The 19637-nt window shown below is 32.4% G+C and overlaps 2 protein-coding genes and 1 long non-coding RNA gene across 4 annotated transcripts; all 3 read left to right on the top strand.

Annotated features, from left to right (window-relative positions):
- The first annotated feature begins 1481 nt into the window (after positions 1 to 1481).
- LOC146908392 (uncharacterized) lies at positions 1482 to 3254 on the top strand. The gene is made up of 2 exons (XR_015019781.1): positions 1482 to 2846; positions 3125 to 3254. It is a non-coding gene; the product is annotated as an uncharacterized LOC146908392 (long non-coding RNA).
- A 4126-nt stretch (positions 3255 to 7380) lies between these two features.
- LOC146908391 (uncharacterized) lies at positions 7381 to 13497 on the top strand. The gene is made up of 7 exons (XM_085723202.1): positions 7381 to 8051; positions 8157 to 8237; positions 8921 to 8995; positions 11160 to 11204; positions 11301 to 11390; positions 11967 to 12068; positions 12948 to 13497. The coding sequence occupies exons 1-7, from the start codon at positions 7452 to 7454 to the stop codon at positions 13128 to 13130; spliced, it is 1176 nt and encodes a 391-aa protein (XP_085579328.1). The 5' UTR covers positions 7381 to 7451; the 3' UTR covers positions 13131 to 13497.
- Positions 13498 to 14140: 643 nt separating this feature from the next.
- On the top strand, positions 14141 to 15849 carry LOC146908390 (myelin transcription factor). 2 transcript variants are annotated; one of them, XM_085727186.1, is made up of 3 exons: positions 14141 to 15251; positions 15341 to 15418; positions 15549 to 15849. In XM_085727186.1, the coding sequence occupies exons 1-3, from the start codon at positions 14838 to 14840 to the stop codon at positions 15678 to 15680; spliced, it is 624 nt and encodes a 207-aa protein (XP_085583312.1). In that variant the 5' UTR covers positions 14141 to 14837; the 3' UTR covers positions 15681 to 15849. The 2 variants fall into 2 exon arrangements, with proteins under 2 accessions (XP_085583312.1, XP_085583313.1); XM_085727187.1 differs by having other exon boundaries at positions 14734 to 15251; positions 15552 to 15849.
- The last annotated feature ends 3788 nt before the right edge of the window (positions 15850 to 19637 follow it).

The raw sequence follows: 19637 nt of genomic DNA, 5'->3' as shown, positions 1-19637 counted from the left end.
CCTTCAATTTTCAATACAAATAGCACATGTAACAAATAGATAAGAGTAAATTCATATATGTAAAGAAAATATGAGATTTTAGACTGACTTTTTCACGATCCCGATTATACATTTAAACAACATTTCCTATAATAATAGTACAAAGAATGTTGATATGCAGACATATATATCACATTACAATACAAATGGAGAAGTTCAACTCACACATCTTAATATATAATACTAAGGTTCACAATGCATGCTCAATGTGAAACCCTAAACCTAAACCTAATCGTGCCTTTTTTGAGAAAAAAGTCTCTACAGGGAGTTGAACTCACAACCCATAGCCTCCCATAGCCTCCATCCAAGCACTTTAACCACTTGACCAGTAGCTATTTTGGTGTTATAATATCGCTTCCACTAATACATTATGATTGAAATGAATGAATAGCATATCATGAACAAACCAACAATGAATTAATATCATTTGGCATCAGCAATTTTGGAAGCTTAAATTCATTCAAAACATATTTTTAGTTTCTGCATGTGTAAATAGAAAAAGATGTTTAATTATATTTTAGTTTCCTACATCAATAATGTTTTGTTAACAGTGCCAAAGGTTGTGTTACTAAAATTCACCCATAACATAAGCACTTTTGTTTATAGTGCACTTTGTGAAAAAGCTTTATATAACATTTTAAAGTTTGGACAGTATATCAATTGGCATACATATAATAAAAGCTGGTATTGTTAACCTTATGGATTCTTGAATTCATGGAAGATAAACTATTACTACCAAGGCCTATGAATTTTAATAATCGATATCTAGGAAAATTTTGGCACATTATTACTATAGAGTCTACACCAAAAAAACATTACTACTGTAAAGTATATAGTTATTTAGCAAATGAAAACAAAAATGAGGGTCGGTTGGTATATGTGGAAATTGTCTTCTCTTAAAAAATGTTGGTTTTTAATTAAAATGGATTTTGAAAGTTTAATAAAAGTGGATTTTAGTTGATGAAAGTTTATTTTTGGTGTTTAACAAAAAAATCTTAATATATTGTGCATGTATGATGGATAGGGCTGGGACCATTTGCCCTAGCATTATATATTGTCTTCTGTTAAAGAATGTTGGTTTTTAATGTTGGTTTTTAATTAAAATAATTATTTCTCCCATATGATATAAAAGTGGATTTTGAAAGTTTAATAAAAGTGAATTTTTGTTCATGAAAGTTTATTTTTGGTGTTTAACAAAAAAATTAATTTTAATGTTATTTATAAAAGTTGGGTAATCATGTTATTTTGTGTGAGTTGGAATATGATTGATTGAAAAGATATCAATGGACTTGGCAGTTATTTTGATGGAATATCAATTGCTATAACTATTGCTAATTCTAATTATTGGGACTTTTCACTCTCAATTTTGATGGAATATCAGTTGATGTAAGTGCTGTTATATCTAATTATGGAGACTTTTCACTCTCAATTTTGATGGAATATCAATTTTGTATGAAAACCGTTTCTCATTCATGGCAAGGCTGCGCCCAAAACTGGAAAAAAAAAACTGATAGTGGGATTTTAATGAGATACCACAAATTCTGGTGTATATATGGACCATGGATCATCACTCTATTATTCACTAAACATTGAAATCAAAGTTCTAGGTGAAACTCTTCCTTCGTGTGCTTGATATCACCATGGCTCCATTCATCACTCCTGTTGCCGCCATTGTTGCTGGAAAGATCAACATCAAACTTCGAGTTCGTGTCGTCCATGTTTGGACCGTGTCTGAGTTCAACAACCCAAATGAGGATAACTCTATTCACATGCTATTGCTTGATGACAAGGTTGGTTTTTTGAAATTATATAATGTGGTCTTATATTTTGAAAATTATATTTGGCTCAGGTTGTGTTATATTTCACCTTTGTTTAATTTAAAAAAACAGCTTGGAAAGATACAAGCATCTGCTAAAAAACATTTGGTGCCAAAGATAAGGTCAAACGTGGAAGAGGGATCTGCATACGACATTGAGAATGTTTTGGTGACTAAAAATGATCCTAAGTATCAAGTTACCCAACATAAGTTCAAGCTAAACCTTATAGACAGGACAAAGTTCTTTAAAATTGATGCAAGTACCATTCCTTTAAATCATTTCGATTTTATGCCTTTCAATGAAATATTGGAAGCAGAGAGGGAGGAAAAGACTATCGGTGAGTGTCTAGACTTGGAGTAATATATTGAGCATGATGTTATTATCAGTTGATATCAACAATTAAAAAGAATACACAAGGTCAAGTAATACAAGGCACAATTAACTTTTAATTTGACGTTATGCTTTTTGTTTCATTTTACGTTATACCTCCTTCACACATTCTTTACATGTTTATTATGGATTATGGATGGATGGATTCATTTCTATCACAACCTTTGAACTGCTTTTTTTTTATTCCGTAACTCATTTTTTAATTATGACCATACACTCACTCATTATATATACAACCACTAATATGATCTCAATATTTTTAGTTTCTACATTGAAAACATTGTGTATAAATATGTGATTTTGTGCATCATATTTTGGGTTTTGTTCATCATCACTTTCAAGTAACAATTGGATAGTTTATCTTCAATTTTGTATTGTTGTTTTTCCACTCACTTTTACTCTTCATCTTTTGATTATCAAAGTCTAAAACAAGAGTGTTCTATTTGTGGATTGGAGTTTGCAATAGGACAAGCTTTAGGTGGCTACATGAGGAGACATAGAGCTTCAAATATGAAAGGAAATAACAATATTCACAATTCTAATAATACTATGTGGTGGTAGTAGTCTTGATTCGCTGCAAAAGATGAAAGCTAGAAACCAGTGAGTTTTGGTGTTGGATTTGGATTTGAATCCATTTTTCAATATTTCTTGGTATTAATTATATGACGATTTATTCATTAGTGTATGTACAATTTTTCTCTTATCTCTTGATTATTAACTGGTTTCTATGATATGATAATTGATAGGGAGTCAAGTTACTCTTAGATTGATCAAATAGTTAAGCTTCAAATGTTTATTAGTCTATTTTTCGAACTTTCTTTTATATATTTTTTTATTCCTTAATGTGTATGTGGATTTTTGATTTTTTTGTGAATTAGGATAAATGATGCTTCTATTTTTTATTTTGTTGCATCATTGATGGTGAGGAAGAAGCTTATTAAAAATGGTTGTTTATTGTCACTTTCTCCATGAAACTATTGGATGATTCCTCTTCAATTTGGTGTTATAGTTTTTCTTCTCTTTTTTACTCTTTATTTTTTGGCTATTAATTAATACAAATTGGTAATATAAATAAGGGGTGTATTTATAAATAATACTGTTTTTTTATAAAGGTGAAGACAAGTGTCTACCATTTTTTCGTATAAAAATAATAATAAACATATTACTCCAAGTATAATGATAGAGATAAACATTGTGTATGTGTAATTAAGATAAAGATAGATAAAATTGAGATGAATAAAGAATAGTGCCTCTAAAAACAATATATAGAGAAGGTTAAAGGATATGATCCAAGTTACACATCTATCTCTCTATCTTCTATATATTTATATATCTTTGAATTTGTACATCTAAAAAAAATTTACACTATTAATTAACAACTTGACTTTCCAATTATCTTTGAAGAATTAAAGAATTAATTAATTATCAAATTGAATAGTTTCCTCCACTATTGAAAAAAAAAAGGAACTTCCCATTTTGCATGTCACACAAAATGAAAGGAGAAAACAAAGACTTACTTGACAGTTAGTACTATATACCTCAAAGAAAAATATGTATGCTACAATTATTAAATAATTAAATCCATATGTCCACATAAAATAAATAAAAAAACGTATACACTAATCAAATTGTCAGAAAATTTAGGAAAAGTCAGTCCTAACATGATAAGAAGATTAAAATGATTATGATATCCAAAAAAAGTTCCATTCATTAGATTGGAAACTCTAAAAACGAACGTTTTAATTTTTTCAATAAAATCTTGCCCCAACTTATCTTATATATGCATGATTGCCCAACTCTGCTACCATGATCATTTATGCTTTTGTGCTTTGTTAAGGTGATGTGGTTCTCCTTTTACTTTCCTTTCCTTATTTTTTGTGTTTGGGTATACATTTTCGGTCCATAAATTGGTTTTTTTTTAAGGAAGGTCCGTAAATTGGTTGATATGTTTTCTCAAAAAGAAGTTCATATATCCCACACATACAGCATATAAGATTATACATAGAGAACACATTATTTTCTTAGACTAATACAGTTTTATTTTCATATTTTATCCATAACAACAGAGAGAGGTGTGATCACTAAGATGTACTTTCAAGGTTTGATACTTACTATTAAAATTTGCTTTTAGGATTTACACATATGCAATTTGTATGACCCGTGCGGCAGCACGGGTGCAAGGACTAGTTTTCATAGAATAAATGTACTTTTTACCAACCACACGAGTATTTCTTGAGCGAAACCCTCGTTTAAGCAATGAAATTTTCCCCCATTCAACAAATTCTTATGTCACTAATTTATTTCTCTAAATTACAAGATGAATTTTTGTGATGAGCGTCAAGGTTTGCATTTTTTTCTATGAAGAGTTTATATTGTTTCTTAAAGGTTAGGCGCGAAATAGCTGTCTCTCATGGCTCAGTGTAGAATATTGATCAACAGGTGTGGGAAAAATGTAGAAAATAAGAGCATTTCAAGACACATCCAATTGGCTTCGAGGATTCTATGTGCAAAACTACTACGCAAAAATGATCTTTTAAAAAAAGGAATCAATTGTGATCCATTGTGTGTTTTTCATAGACAACATGATGAAGCGATTTCCCGCCTCTCTATAGAGTGTCATCGGTCAGATTGACGTGACTTGCTTCATCTGTGGGTGTGGTATTAAATTCGCATGATTCGAAATACATACCTTTTCGGGAATGGTAGAAAAAAAATATTATTGATGTAAACGGGAATATTGTAGTCCATATATTTGGCCTTTTGTTATGAAATATGGTGTTCTAAAAATAAAAAATAAATGTTTTGAGGGGATTGATGTTGATGTGATTCTCATTGTTCAAAGATTTATTGATAATTGTACGAGTGATACTACGATGTTGCCAAAGACGCTAAGTGGAGTCCAATTTTGTCATATTCGATGTTCACTCCCCTTTTAGTGGCTTTTATAAGCTTAATGTTGATGCACCAAGTCTAATGGGGGGGGGGGGGGGGGTAAGTTGGATATTGGTGTTACGAGGAGAGACAACGAAGGTATCATCGTCGCTTCTACTTGTAGCAAAATTTTCATCACTAGATTCAGCGAAATCCATACCTCAGTTGCTGGAGAAAGTAGAACATTATTCTTATGGTGGATGAAGACAAAGAATGCAAATTTTGTCTTTGGATGTCATTGTTGGCACTCGAGTTCGTTTACTTGTTTGGGCATTAGATAAGTCCCATTTTTTGTCTCTTTTTGTGAATGACTTATTGTAAGCTTTAGTGGTATTTTTTTGGTACGCCTTGTGTTAAAGAGACCATCTTATTGGTGTTAATATATTCCATTAGACTATGTCATATCAACAAGTGGTCTTTTCTAATGTGGTCTTGGCATTGAGCACTTATCAACAATCTCTCGCCTATGTCATATATATTATCGGAAACTGTATTAGTTTTAATTTATATTTTTTTATATTTTAATTTTTTTTGCATGTTAAGCGCGGAACCAAACAATTGTTTATTATTTAACTAAACATATTCTTCATAATCATATTGCATACGGATTGAAGATACTTCAATCCATTGCATTTTTTATTTATTGGTGGACAACTAGTCATATTCATCTATGAATGTATAAGGAGTAGCCACCGTAATCCTTCAATACATTGAAAATTCAAAATAATATCTGATTGTGCATTCTGTTAATTAAAATAGTATATGACAGTAAAATAATTTATTTTTTTGAGTTTATTACGCACAATAACTCTTTTCTTACAAGGATTGACATGACAATAAATAAATACTTACGTTGACTAATGTGACAGTGAGTATAATGAAAGATTGATGTAACATTATTAACGAAATTTTTTAACATCAATAACTATCTTTGACTAACCCACTCCACGGTCAGCGACTATTTTAAATCGAATGACTATTGTGTCTACTTAATACCCGTTGAAGACCAAGATGATTATTTGCCCATTTATTGATAGACCTTCTTTAATAAAATCAATATTTCCGTCCCAAATTATACATCATTCTAATAAAATTTGTTTGTCTTTAATTATATGTCATTTTATCAATTAATCATGAGTGCTTATTTTTTCACTTTATCGTTTACTATTTATTACTTTATTTTATTTCAATTCTTTCAATTTATATCTTTTATACCATTAATAAATGATATTTTTCATAAAATAACATATAATTACTATTTTCTAATCATAATTAATTACATTTCTTAATTTATGTAAAATTGATTGAATGAGCTTATAAGCTATAAGTTTATTTTTAGTCTTACTAATAGGGGTGTTTGCGGTGCGGTTTGGTTCGGTTCGGTTTTAGGGCTAAAAGTCATCCAAACTGCAAGATAAAAAAGCATGCGGTTTGGTTTGGTTCGGTTGACTTTTAAAGCACAATCCGAACCAAACCAAACCAAACAAATGCGGTTTGGGTTGGATCGGTTGATGCGGTTTTTTTTGAGACAATACCATTTTTTGTCTCCAACATTAAAATCGAGTTAAAAAGTTAAAACACAACATATTTTTAGGTAGGTTTCGACAATGTTTTTTATTTCATTCCACGTTACATTTACATTTTCACCAAACAACATAAACTAAATTAAAAACCTGGATAAAAATCAATTCTATTATGCAAGAAATGTAAAATATTTAGATTTTATCATTCTCTAAAAGTTCAAGTAGCACATAGATACATGTTTGAAATAAAAAGCAAAGAAGAAACTTAATAAGAGAAAACTATGTTATTTTATAAAAGTTTCCATTGAGTTTCTATGAGTATTGGTCTAGGTGACATGAATTTCAATTAGTGTTTTTCTATGTTGCGATTGGTTTGGTTCGGTTGGTAAAATGAAAACCGCAAACCAAACCAAACCACGCGGTTGAGTAAAAAAGTGATCCGAATACATCCAAACCAAATGCGGTTTTTTGCAGTTTCGATTTAGGTTGGTTCGGTTTGCGGTTTTTCTATTGGATTTGTTCGATTTTGAACACCCCTACTTACCAAAACAGAGCCATAAATTAAAACAGTGGTAGTATAAGATAAAAGAACTGATATAATTTATTATTTTTGAAGAAAAAAAAAAATCTCATTGCATTTTTAAGCTCAAAATAAAAAGCTCCAAAATCACTTCATTATTACGCAGTAGAGTTTCATGCAGCAAGGTAGTAATCTACCTCTGCACCACCTGGTGTTCAGCTCTCCTTCACTATGACTGATTTTCTCGCTATAAACCCACTTTCCATTTCAGCTGCAGAATCTCCATTGTTCCCCTTTCTCAATTCATACACAACCTCATCAACCAGAACCCAATTCAACCCAATTTCCTTTTCCCCCTTTTCACCCAAACTCTCCAAAACCAGTGGCAACAACAGTGTTTCCGCAGCGTTGAGCTCAAGGTCCAATGGAAATCCGGGTCCACCATCAAGGGGTCATAGCTTTTACAACGAACTTCAATTTGAGGACTCAAAGGAGAACAATTTCGGGTTAGAGTTGGAGGGTTTGTCCAATGAAACTGATGGGTCTAACTCATCTGTTGAAATAGATGAAAATGATGACAAGGAAAGTGGAAACAGTGCGAATGAATTGGGAGAAGATGATTTGATTCCGGTTCGTGGTGATGGAGATGGAAATGATGATGGTGTTGATTTGAGAAAAGATGATAAAGTTGAGAAATTTGGTGGTAATTTGAGATTAAGAAGAGGTAAACAAGTGATTAGAAGGTCAAATTTGTTGGCGAAGCAAGTGATTAGTATTCAATCTGCTCTTAGTTTGGGATTTGTCTCACAGCTTTGGGTGGACACTACCTCTGTAAGATAATTGCACTTTGTTTGTTTGTTTGTTAAAGTTTTGTTTTTTGGAATTTATTTGTATTGTTTTGTTTGCTTTTTATGATTGGTTGAATTTCATTTTCAGTGGATGGTCTTGTTTGTAGAGGTGAGATCAAACTTGCTTTCTGGGGATTCAGAAAAATTCCTTCTTGAGGATATCAATCAGGTATAACAAGTATGGAATTAGGAAAGACTAGTTTTTTTACTAAATTAAGACAGATAATGTCTACATGCTTGCTTCAGTTTATAATACTTTTTGGTAGTTCTTTTGACTGCAATATCAAGGATAATCACTTAGGTCAGAAACCAGTTAATGTTAATTATAGATGCTGTTTGTTGTGGGAGGAGAGTTGTAAATCCTTTTGCTTGAAACTTCCAATGCATTATGACTTCTGATGGAAAATTTGCATGCAACTTGGCTTGACCCTGTTTGGATAAACAACTTAATTAGGTGCTTACAGCATAAATGTTTATTATATAAGTGCTTATGTATAAGCTATTTCTATAATAATGGATAAAACGAAGTCAAACTGTTTTCATATAAGCTATCATGGAGAGCTTATAGAAATAAATCCAAAACAGTTTACAGGCATATCATAAGTTGTTGCTATAAGCTCTCCCAAACAATATCACAAGTGCTTATATCAGTAGATAAACTCAAATAAGCTAATCCAAACAAACTTACTCTTGTGGTTGCACGGAACTCCTAGTAATACAAACTCAAATAAGCTAATCCAAACAAACTTACTCTTGTGGTTGCATGGAACTCCTAGTAATACAAATGGTTTGACAGGAAGTAACTTCTTGAGTTTTTCACAGTATTGAGTTTTTTGCATGTTAAATTGTTAGGTTGGGGATGTTGTCCTTGTTCCAGATGAAAGTGCAATAGACAACGAATACAATATGATTGGATTGGAGACTCTGGTATGATTTACTGTTTCTTGTGAATTAACTTTTTATATGATTTATGGGAGGAGTTTCATATAGTCTGGCAGAATATGGATGAAATGACTTCTTTATGTTACACTCAAAACTCTGATTTGTTGCTGAAACAATGTAAGATAGTCATGTTTTATGCAAGAGTTAAATCATGCCTTAGAAGGAAACTTAATATTGCTCAAAGTATCAGGGCTTATACCCACATATTGTCTTCATATGGTTTGTAAATTATGTGAACATAACATCCGATATGATCTGGGACTGTACCCTTGTAATGGATCATGTCACAGGCAATGCAATATCTTAATCATTCTCAAAGAAAATGTCTAAATGCTTCTTTTTCCTACCTTCACATTTTTGCTTGAATAGAATTAGACTTGTTTGGGGTAGAGAGAACCCTAAGATATCTATGACAAGACCCTGATACTCAACATTATTATTTTTTTCCTCAGTAGGAGCGTGATATGCAGTGGGTTCAACTCTTTTCTAGACCCCACCATGGTAGGAGTTTTATCGAACCTAGTTGCCCTCTGTAGGAATGTGAGAGCAAAATTTAACCCTGCCTTGATTGAACAATTACAATTGTTTCCCTTTAAACTAGAAAAAGGTAACCTCTGGAAAAACTAGTGACAAAAATAAGGTAGCAAAGAAAGTGGCATAACTTGTCAAAAAAAAAAAAAAAGTTGCATAACAGTAATTCCTTTTCGGATACTTATAGCTATAACACTTGACACCTGGTTGGACCAGCATCCGTAACATGATCTGATGCTGTTTGTTGTTTATTTATGGATTTCATAATTAGAAAGTGATCTCCACTCTTCTGGATGCTTTTTTCATCTTGCTGAAGAGTAACTTCTCCATTTGAATATTTAAGACTGGATGTAAATATCTTATTTGAATGTGTTCAATATACTCTTACTTTCTCACATCAGTTATCCTATTCCTGTAGCAGCATAGGATTTTATTTTATAGAAAACACAAGGAGTGGATAGTGGAGTTGATAGAAACCCAAGAACAGAATGATATAAAATGAGTGTATTATTTACTAAATGAGAATGATCATTAATCACAAGAGTTCTCCCCTATAATCCCAAGAGCAAAGCTCCTACAGAGGATGAACACCCTCAGCCTAGTGAAAACTGTAAAACTGAGTGCCAAAAGTACGATAACCTCCTCATGGCACTACCTTTCTATATAAACATCATTCACGAGACATGTCTCCTTACAACATAACTAACTAATAACTCACTTTCACCCTCTAACTTCTTTGTGCAGTCCGAATGTTTATAAACATCATTCACGAGACATGTCTCCTTACAACATAACTAACTAATAACTCACTTTCACCCTCTAACTTCTTTGTGCAGTCCGAATGTTGGGTTTAGGCCCTAAGGCGGTACCTAGGAATTAGAGTGCTTCCCTACACTGGGAAATTTGAATGAATTTTTCATTTGACTTTCCTGTTAGGTAGCTTGAAATTATGATTAGCTTGAAATTATGATTTTCTTTCCTGGTGAAGAGGGAAGCCATCGAGCCATTAAACTGGCATATGGATTTTAGCAAGTACACAGTCTCAGCCTTAATGCTGTAAGGTATATAATTACTGTAGACAGAGCCAGAGAGGATAGTGGCGGAGGGAGGTTAAAAATAATATTATTAACCAAAGAAGTTGCAGTAAATTGTTACAAAATTATACAAGAAATATTTGTTGGTCATTGGTTAAGTATAGAAATCAGTAGGTATATCACAAACAAAAGAAATGTTGGTGGAACTACTTCCAGATTTTAGCGAGTCGTTATAACAAATAGTCATGTTGTAAATGATAGTTGATTCAAGTACTTAGAATGAGTAAACTGAAGGCATCTTATTTCTGCTTAAGATACATGACTAGTTGTGAGTTGTGACCAGTTAAATTCTATCCATATGAAAATCGGAAAGTGGTCACTTGTAGAAATTATGATTTTCCACACTTTTATCCAGATTTCAAGTACTTTATATGATTTTTCACAGCAACCATTTCTTTCACTCTTTTCAATTAATCATCATAGGAAGTAACTCCGTGGATTTTCGGTGTCAATCTTGGCTTCATTACCACTTCTCTCAAATTTATACAAATTACTAGAAATCTTAATTTGCTTGCATTTGCTAGGTTGGATACAAAGTTGTAACGCCCTCTCTACGAAATATCGGAAAGGTGAATATTTGTTTCTTGCACCATGTTGTGTACAGATATTTACTGGTTTATTTATCTATAATCTAATCATATAATTATGAAAATCTTAACTCTTAGGTGCGTGGATACAATTTCAGCATCAATTCAGGCGCTGTTGAAGAACTTGAGATAGACTCATTTGGATTATCCATCATTCCATCAAGTTTGGTAAGTGGTTGTTTCTTTGTAAGGTCATTATTTGTACATATTCCATGCAAGTTTTGTCAATGTAATTGGAAATATGTATCCGATTCATGCATTATTGGAGGAAAGGGGTGATCTCTCAAAAAAATAGTACAATTCTAATATGGCCCTTTAATAAATGGAAATTCTTACCACTGCTAAATCTCACTCAACGAAAGCTAACTAATAGAAATTAGGCGAAACTCCTATTTTGGTCTCACTCTCCATTTAGTCCCTTGCGGGTGAAATTTTCCAATTTGGTCCCTTTTAATCAAAAGTAGCCGCAGTTCAATCCATCTGTGTTAACTCACTGTTTGTTAAAAAGATCAAATGTGAAATACCAAAAAAAATAAAAAAGACAATGTGTATGTGTCACTGTTAAAAATATTAAATATGTATAACTGTTCATACGAAACCTGCACCTGTAGTTGCAGCTGAAAAAACTAGGGGCTGTTGTATGACTTGCAGAATATATCTGTTTCATGGATAAAAACCAAATTTGAAGTAATTCAACTTGCTACTTTCATTCTTCAATATTAATTTTCTATTTAATTATTTTAGGTGAGTACCTACTCTTTGATGGTTGAGGATGTACTTGAAGTGGTGTCTGATGCTGTTGTTGTACATGAAGCTGCAGCTTTACGAATACAAAGGCTTTCTAAGGTAACTTTAGTTCAAGAGTAAAACGGCCAAGTGACAGGTTTTCTTGGTCGGTTGCTTTTATTATTTTTTTAGCTGCTGAAATTTTTTGTCTATGAATTCCTTTCTCCAGATTAGGTTCGCCCAGGTAAAAAGCAGCTGATAAGCTAGTTGAATCATTTTTGGCCAAAAGCTAGACAGTGTTAAAATAGCGTATTGAATAAGAAGTGTTTCGTAAGATTAACTGTTCCCATGATTGATTAATGGAAAATGATATAAAAGAACATGCTTGTACTTTTTTTTTTTTAATGTTTTAGTTGATTTATATAAGCTTTATATTTTAGTTGATTTATATAGGTTAAAAGTTTCTTATATTTTGGTTGATTTATATAAGCTATAATTTCTTATATAAAAGAACATGTTCACACTACTTACCTCGACTTTTGTCAAGCGTGCTAATAAAAATCAAATAAGCTAAAATTGGCTGAAATGACCAGTTATACATTATTTCACACCCATTATTTCCAATTGTCATGATAGATACACAAATATAACAACATAAGATCATGCTTTTTAATAGTTTTTATGCATGGAAATTTAGGATACCTTATTTTCATTCCCCCTGCTTATGGCATACCGACTCCATGTTTTTATTTAGTCATCTAATTATATTCCTAGTCGGATTTCTTCCTTTTCATCTGAAATAGTTGATACCATCTTTCTAGAATCATTCCTTTCCCTGTTCATTCTGGAATATGATTTGGAATTCAGTGGGGAAAACTTATTGAGCAGTGTGGTATCCCATTGCAAATAGATAAATAATTCCAGGCATCCTTTTAGCGTTTTGGTGACAAATTGTTTATTGTCTATTTGATCATAAAACTTCCTATTTTCCTTCACCAGGGCTTTTTGGGCAACCAGAATGTGGGAATCTCGGTGGATGATGTCGAAGATTATGAATCCGAACAATCTGCAACATATGGTCGTGCTTCAAGGAGAAGGAAAGGTTTTGGAAGAAAGAAACCCAATCCAAGAGAGTGGGATAATAATGAAGATAACTGGGAGCTTCCTATGGATTACCTCTAATCTCACAGTTTTCTGCCTCTATACTCCTAAAACTACGGCAATGGAGTCCTCACTTTCTTTTGAGAAAAAATAGAACGGTTCCCTGCTCATAAGTTTCATAGAAAACACATTTTATTGGAAAAAATGAAGTTTAAATAAGCCTATATATAAGAAATGTTAGTAGTCTTTTCTTTTATTTTGTTTGATATATGGTAACAAGCTTTCTTTTGTATAGTTTATAGTTTATTCTATTTAGATTAGATTTTTTTAATTTATTTTACCAATGTCCTTTACCTTTTTTTTTTTTTTATATATAAAAAAATGTCCTTTACACGTATCGCCTATTCCACGATGAATAAATGTTTGGTATGTATTTTGTAATATAAAATTTCCCATAGTTTGAGATGGGTGGTATTTGTTTGTTTATTTTTATTTTTATAAATATATGCTTCTCTATGGAGTAACAATGTGGATCTTGATGAATATCTTAGAATTTGATGAAATTCTGTAGTGTGTCAATTCTCATAAACAAATTTTTATTCAAAGGATAGTTGATGAATTAGATAATGTCCAACGACAGTTACTACATAGATAGGGTGTTAAGATAGGAGTAATACACGGCAAATACACTTTCAAAAAAATAAAATCAAAATCAAAACCTAAATAAAGCAATATTGTGCAAAAAAGGGCTCTCAAAGAGGCGGGAAAAAAAGTCACTATAAAGAGAAAAACCAGCCTAAAGGGAAAAAGAATTTATCTCATTGATGTAGACGTAGGAGGAACTCTCCCAAGAAAAGAAGAGTTGGAGCCCCCAACAACATCAATGTCGGTCCTATTTTTAGTTCATACACAAACTAAATATCAAATGTGACGGTGAATTGGATAGTCGTGTGATTTGTTGGTCTATTACATCAACCATTAGGATATGAATTGGGTGTAGTTTAACAACATGCAATTAGCTATTAGATGGTTTTAATTCAACTTTGAATTGTAAGTGTTTTTAAATTTAAAATTCTAGCTTAAAATTTGATATGTCCAATCTTAATCAAATTGTTAAAGTGTGTTTGGTTTGACGGCAACAAGGAAAATGTCGCGTCATTATGTAAATTTGTCGTGGTTTTTGAAAAGTTGTTGATCGTAGAGTTTGGAAAAACGCACGACAATGTCGAGGTAACCGCGGCTTGTTAAAAAAAAATGTCCAGGTAGTCGCTAGGCCAAACACATGCTTAGATGTGATCGATTGCAATAGAGTTGCATCCTCTCAAACAACTCATAAACAGACATAATTGATTTTCTTTTTATCTTTCTTATCTTATCACATCATCAAACTATCATATATATCTCATCGTTGCTCTCTTTTTCTCTCTTTATTTTAAGGTGTATACACCTTCAACGAGTGTACACAAAACATTTTCATAATATAAAAATGATAAATTCAAATATGGATTTAATTTAAAGTTAAGTTAGCTAAGAATCTCCACTAATAATCTATTTTATAAAATAAATTGTCCAAGAATCCAATGTGATCTTTTTTTAAAGCAAAAATCATTACGCTAAGAGATGATGATGTAATAAGTCAAAAAAACTGTATTAAAAAAAAGCACTAGCCGTTAGCGCCTGTCTAGTTTCAAATTCGAAACTTATTACATCATCATCTTCCACACCACCTTTTTATTCACCATTCTCCAATTCTTTCACTTCTCATTTCTCAACCACACCAAACCAAACATGGCACAACTTATGCAAACACCCGCCACCGGAACACCGAAAGTCCGGCCACGCTCTGGCCGGACACCACTTCAGCCCATAAACACTCCCGCCGATCTCACTCACCATCTTTCCACAAAGCACAAACCCAAGCTCGATCAATTATGTTTCGAAATCACACCGATCCAGAAGGAAAACTGTCCGATCACCACTTCTCCACTGGAGACGTCGCTTGCAGAGGAGCTGACTGCGATGAAGAAGAAGCTGGAGAGACTAAGAATCGACAAAGAAAAGACAGAGAAAATGCTGAAAGAGAGAGAAGCGTTGCTTGACGCGAAGATGAAGGAGATGGAAGAGAAAAGCGAGATTCAGAAGAATCTCGAAATTCAAGTCGATAGATTGTTCCGTTTGAAGGAACTCAAATATCGATGCATGGTGCGAACAATTAAATTAACATTTCAAGTTTTCACCATTCAGTTTCGTTTTGTTTCTAATTTTGTTTTTTACTTTTTCGATTGTAACAGAGAGTTTCTCCTATTCGAACCCTTAGAGAAAAGGAACATGAAAAGATTATCAACGAAACAGCACCATCGACGTCAGAGGTATGAAATTATGTGCTAATTTCTCAGATTTTGAAGCAGTTTTGCGTTAATTATTCGATTAATTAAGATTTGAGACTGTGAATTGAAAATTGAGAAATGTACCTTTGTTTTTGTTGTTGTTGTTGTTCAGAAGGTGAAAACAGAGGAAATGGTTGAGTCGGTATCTGAATCTGAATCTGTTAGAGATGAATCTGAAGTGCTTCAGAGTCCTGGTTCAGCTTGTTCACAAACAAATACTATACAAACAAAATCTGAAAATTAAGATTAAGAAAGTACCGTTTTGGGGAAGCTTTTCTATTATACATAATTTTCTCGTTATGGCTTTTCTTTCCCTGTTGAATTTGAATTTCATAATGAAATTTGTACTTTTATGAAATAGTTATTAATTATAACATTTTAAGAATGAATGAAAGTGGTCCATAGTTTTATTATATTCTGCATTTTGTTGTTGATGTTTTGGTATTTTTTATCTGCATTATGTTTGGCATTAAGGTCACTTTCAATGCATGCTATGAAGCTTTCATGCCTATTTTAGAATTCAATGTTAATAATCAAAACTTTGCAAGAAAATGAATCACACTTTCCGTTTGACGCTTAACATAGCTTACACTAAAGTTGTGTAAGTTCTGTTAAGCATTTGGTTTGAAAGAGGAGAACAATTGACACATTTGGTTTGAAGCTCGATTCGAGTGGGCCTACGGCTACGGTTCTAGCAAGCATGCCAGTTAAATCATTTCACCCAGGGAGGAATACTTGCTTTCGCATGCATGACACGAGTCTCACTCACATAGCAGATTAATAATGTATCCAAAAAGTTCTATTGCAGCACAAAAACAATTTTGGAAAACTTAGAAAATTTGAAATTCGGTTTTCCGTTACTTTTTTTTTTTACAACCATGTTGTAGGTATGGAGTATCCAATTTCGTTTAGCAATGACTACTCCTCGTCATAAAATATGATGCAATTTTCTAAAAAGAATTTACCAAACACATTAGATTATACTAATTCTATACAATAAAAGTGCAAAACTCATGGAAATAAATAAGATTTTTCTGATACAGTGATCTTGGTTTAACCTATACATGATATGATATTTAAGACGTTTTTTAAACCTTTTTAAAACATTATATGCTTTCTGTTCTTATACGAACAAAAATGAATGGATTTTGGCTTACTGCAGCAGTTCATAACCATTTCTGTTCTTATAAGAAACATTGTTTTTGAACGAACAAAAACCATAATTTGATTAAAATAATAACTTTTCAAATACAAAAGGTATTGTTTAAACAAAAAATGCAAAAGGTATATAATTTAAAGTTTTCCTCATACTTTACTTATCTATCTGTCGAACTTTATATCACTATGACCCATTTTTATCTCCTATCTCTCGGTCAAACTTCATATCACTATGACCCCCTTTTTATCCCCTATTTTTATTTTAGGTTTTAATTTGCTCTTTATTTTTTTGTTTTATAATTAGGGACGGAGGTAGTAGTAGTTTAGCTATGTACTATATAAAAAAAATATTAAAAATGCGGGGGGACAATGACCTCTATAGGCCACCCATGTCACTCCGCCACTAGATATCGTCCAAGTATCCAACATTATTAGGAAGTCATCACCATGAATTTGTTGCACCAACCTACGAAGTACGAACATGAGGTGCCTAACAAATTTTCTAGCATTAGAACTTGTTCTAGTTCCCACTCCAATAGCGGTATCCCGTATCTGCCAATGCCAATTTCAATTCCTCTTCGGGGTACCTTCCTAACTTATAAATGTATTTCAATAACAATCATTCAAAATGATACGAGAGCTAAGTTTAAATAGATAATAATTTAAGCTTAACAGGTCACATATGAAAGTAACTAAACATATTATAATTTACACTATTATTTACAACACCCCCTTTCAAGTTGGTGAATGGATATCTATCATTCACAGCTTGCAAGTAAGTTAACTAAGCAACAAGGTTTCCACAAAAGAAAGTACAATAGCCTGAAGTAGATCTTCTATTACTCAATAAACCTGCATAATCATCATCAGTGTAAGTCTCCATAGTTAGACTTCCACTTCTTTTAAACAAGAGTCCTCTCCCACGACATACAACTTGCATGTGTCTCACTCCCAGATCATGCATGAATTGGCTAACTACACTCGCTGTATATGCCAAATCTGGCCTAGTGTGTGTGCCAAATAAATCAACTTTTCAACTAATATCTAATACAAACCCTAGTCAACTCTGGAGTTTTCCTCCTCAAAACTTATCCTTTGATTCTACCCAGTGGAAACACTTGCAGGTTTGCATCCTATTTTGTCTGTTTTCTGCAAAATATTAAGTACATAATATCTTTGAGAGGTAATAATACCTTGTTATGAGTAGGTCACCTCGATTTCCAAGAAATAATTGAGTTGTCGAAGGTCTCTCATCTCAAACTTTGTTGATGATTTCTTTTTGAGCAGCTGTATCTCGGTTAAATCATCTTCTGTAACAATAATATCATCAACATACACAAGAAGTACAATCAGTTCCCCCCTTGTGAATGTTTGAAAAACAAAGTGTGTTCTATTTGGCTTTGCTTGTAGCCTAAACACACCATTGTCACAATATTCATCTTTGCCACAGGTGCAAATGTCTCCTCATAATCAATGCCATATATCTGAGTATAACTTTTCACCATAAGTCTTGTCTTGTAACAATCAAGAGTTCCATATGATTTGTGCTTTACAGTATATATCCATTTGCATCCAACTAGTTTCTTGCCTCCTTGCCTCTCAATAATCTCTCAAGTACCATTTTTCTTAAGTGCAATCATTTCCTCATTCATAACTCCAACCCAATTTCTATCCTTCAACGCTTCTTTAACACATGATGGAATTCTCACATAATCAATAACTGCAATTAAGCTACGATACTGTGTTGAAAGATGCTTAATGGAGACATATTGAGAAATAGGATGTCTATATATAGAGGGACGAGATATTGTATTCTTTCTCAAAGTAATGGGTAGATCAACTAGAACAATATCATAAGTATCAGAAATTTAAGAACCACCAATAGATGAATAATTTTCAGTACATACCTCATGTTCAAGCAATTGGAGTTGTTTATGGAGCAAGTCAGGTTTATTTCTTATCTAATACATTATAATTGGTGTTGAAGGTGTTGGTTCTTGCGAAACAGAAGACAATAGATGAACCAAAATAGAGACAGACTCATGATTAAGACTAGGAGTAGAATAAAGACTAGGACTGAGAGTAGATTCGGGAATAAGACTATGAGCAAACTAGGGATTATGAGGATTAGGTACTGAGACTAGTGTTTCATTGAAGTTGTGACGCATGATCAAGAACTAAAACTCAAAGTCATTTTCATTTATATTCTCCCCATGAGGTTAAGGACAAGTGAAGTAAAACACATTTTCATGAAAAGTGACATCCTTAGAGACAAAGTACTTACGACTAGGAGAATAACATTATCCTCAACAAAGACGCATCTAACTACGCAAGAATCCAACTCAGGTTAGTGTTGCCGATGAACATATACAAAAGCAACATAACCAAACACATGAGACTCGAGATTCTACAAAATAGGAACAAAACGAAATCGTGAGATCAAAAACTAAACATGACTAACATTGTCTATAACACGAGATGACACACAATTATTTAGATAAACCGCAGTCAAAACTTCTTCACCACTATGTGATTTTGGGACAAACATTTCATAGAGAATAACTCAAACAACTTCAAATTATCATGGTTTTTTATTTTTGCGACACCATTTTGTTGTGGAGTGTTAACACATGTGAATTCATGGATAAGGTTCTGTAGTCAATATATATATTTTTTAACAGATGAAGATCCATAGTCAATAAATAAATTAGAAATGTAAAACTTTTTAGGCATACATATAATCATGGAGAGGGGCAAAGCCCAACATATCATTGAATAATATTTTTTTTTTTAGGGAATATAATTGAATAATGTTAACTAGATAACCTTTTTTTTTTTTTTTTTTTCCTGAAGGAAGATAACTTTAGAAACTTATATAAAAATGTGGTACATGAAATAGTTTGATTGGATGTTTACGTAACGATATTTTACATCGAAATTAAATGATAAAATAATTTAAAATACATACAAATTAAATAATTGAAAATAAAAAAGAAAAAAAGGTAAAAAGAAATGGAAGAGTGAGTAATGGCATTAGTTTGTT

This window comes from Medicago sativa, chromosome 7 (genome assembly GCF_051527215.1).
Source record: "Medicago sativa cultivar Bolivia chromosome 7, Bolivia_mono, whole genome shotgun sequence".
Lineage (NCBI taxonomy): Eukaryota > Viridiplantae > Streptophyta > Magnoliopsida > Fabales > Fabaceae > Medicago > Medicago sativa.
Note: the sequence above shows the minus strand (reverse complement) of the source record. Positions and strands in the feature narration are given on the sequence as shown.

Coding starts and splice junctions, on each gene's coding strand:
- LOC146908391 (XM_085723202.1), top strand. CDS start 7,452: ATGACTGATTTTCTCGCTATAAACCCACTTTCCATTTCAGCTGCAGAA. Junction 8,238..8,920: donor TTCTTGAGGATATCAATCAG/GTATAACAAGTA, acceptor TTAAATTGTTAG/GTTGGGGATGTTGTCCTTGT. Junction 8,996..11,159: donor TGATTGGATTGGAGACTCTG/GTATGATTTACT, acceptor TGCATTTGCTAG/GTTGGATACAAAGTTGTAAC.
- LOC146908390 (XM_085727186.1), top strand. CDS start 14,838: ATGGCACAACTTATGCAAACACCCGCCACCGGAACACCGAAAGTCCGG. Junction 15,252..15,340: donor AACTCAAATATCGATGCATG/GTGCGAACAATT, acceptor CGATTGTAACAG/AGAGTTTCTCCTATTCGAAC. Junction 15,419..15,548: donor CAGCACCATCGACGTCAGAG/GTATGAAATTAT, acceptor GTTGTTGTTCAG/AAGGTGAAAACAGAGGAAAT.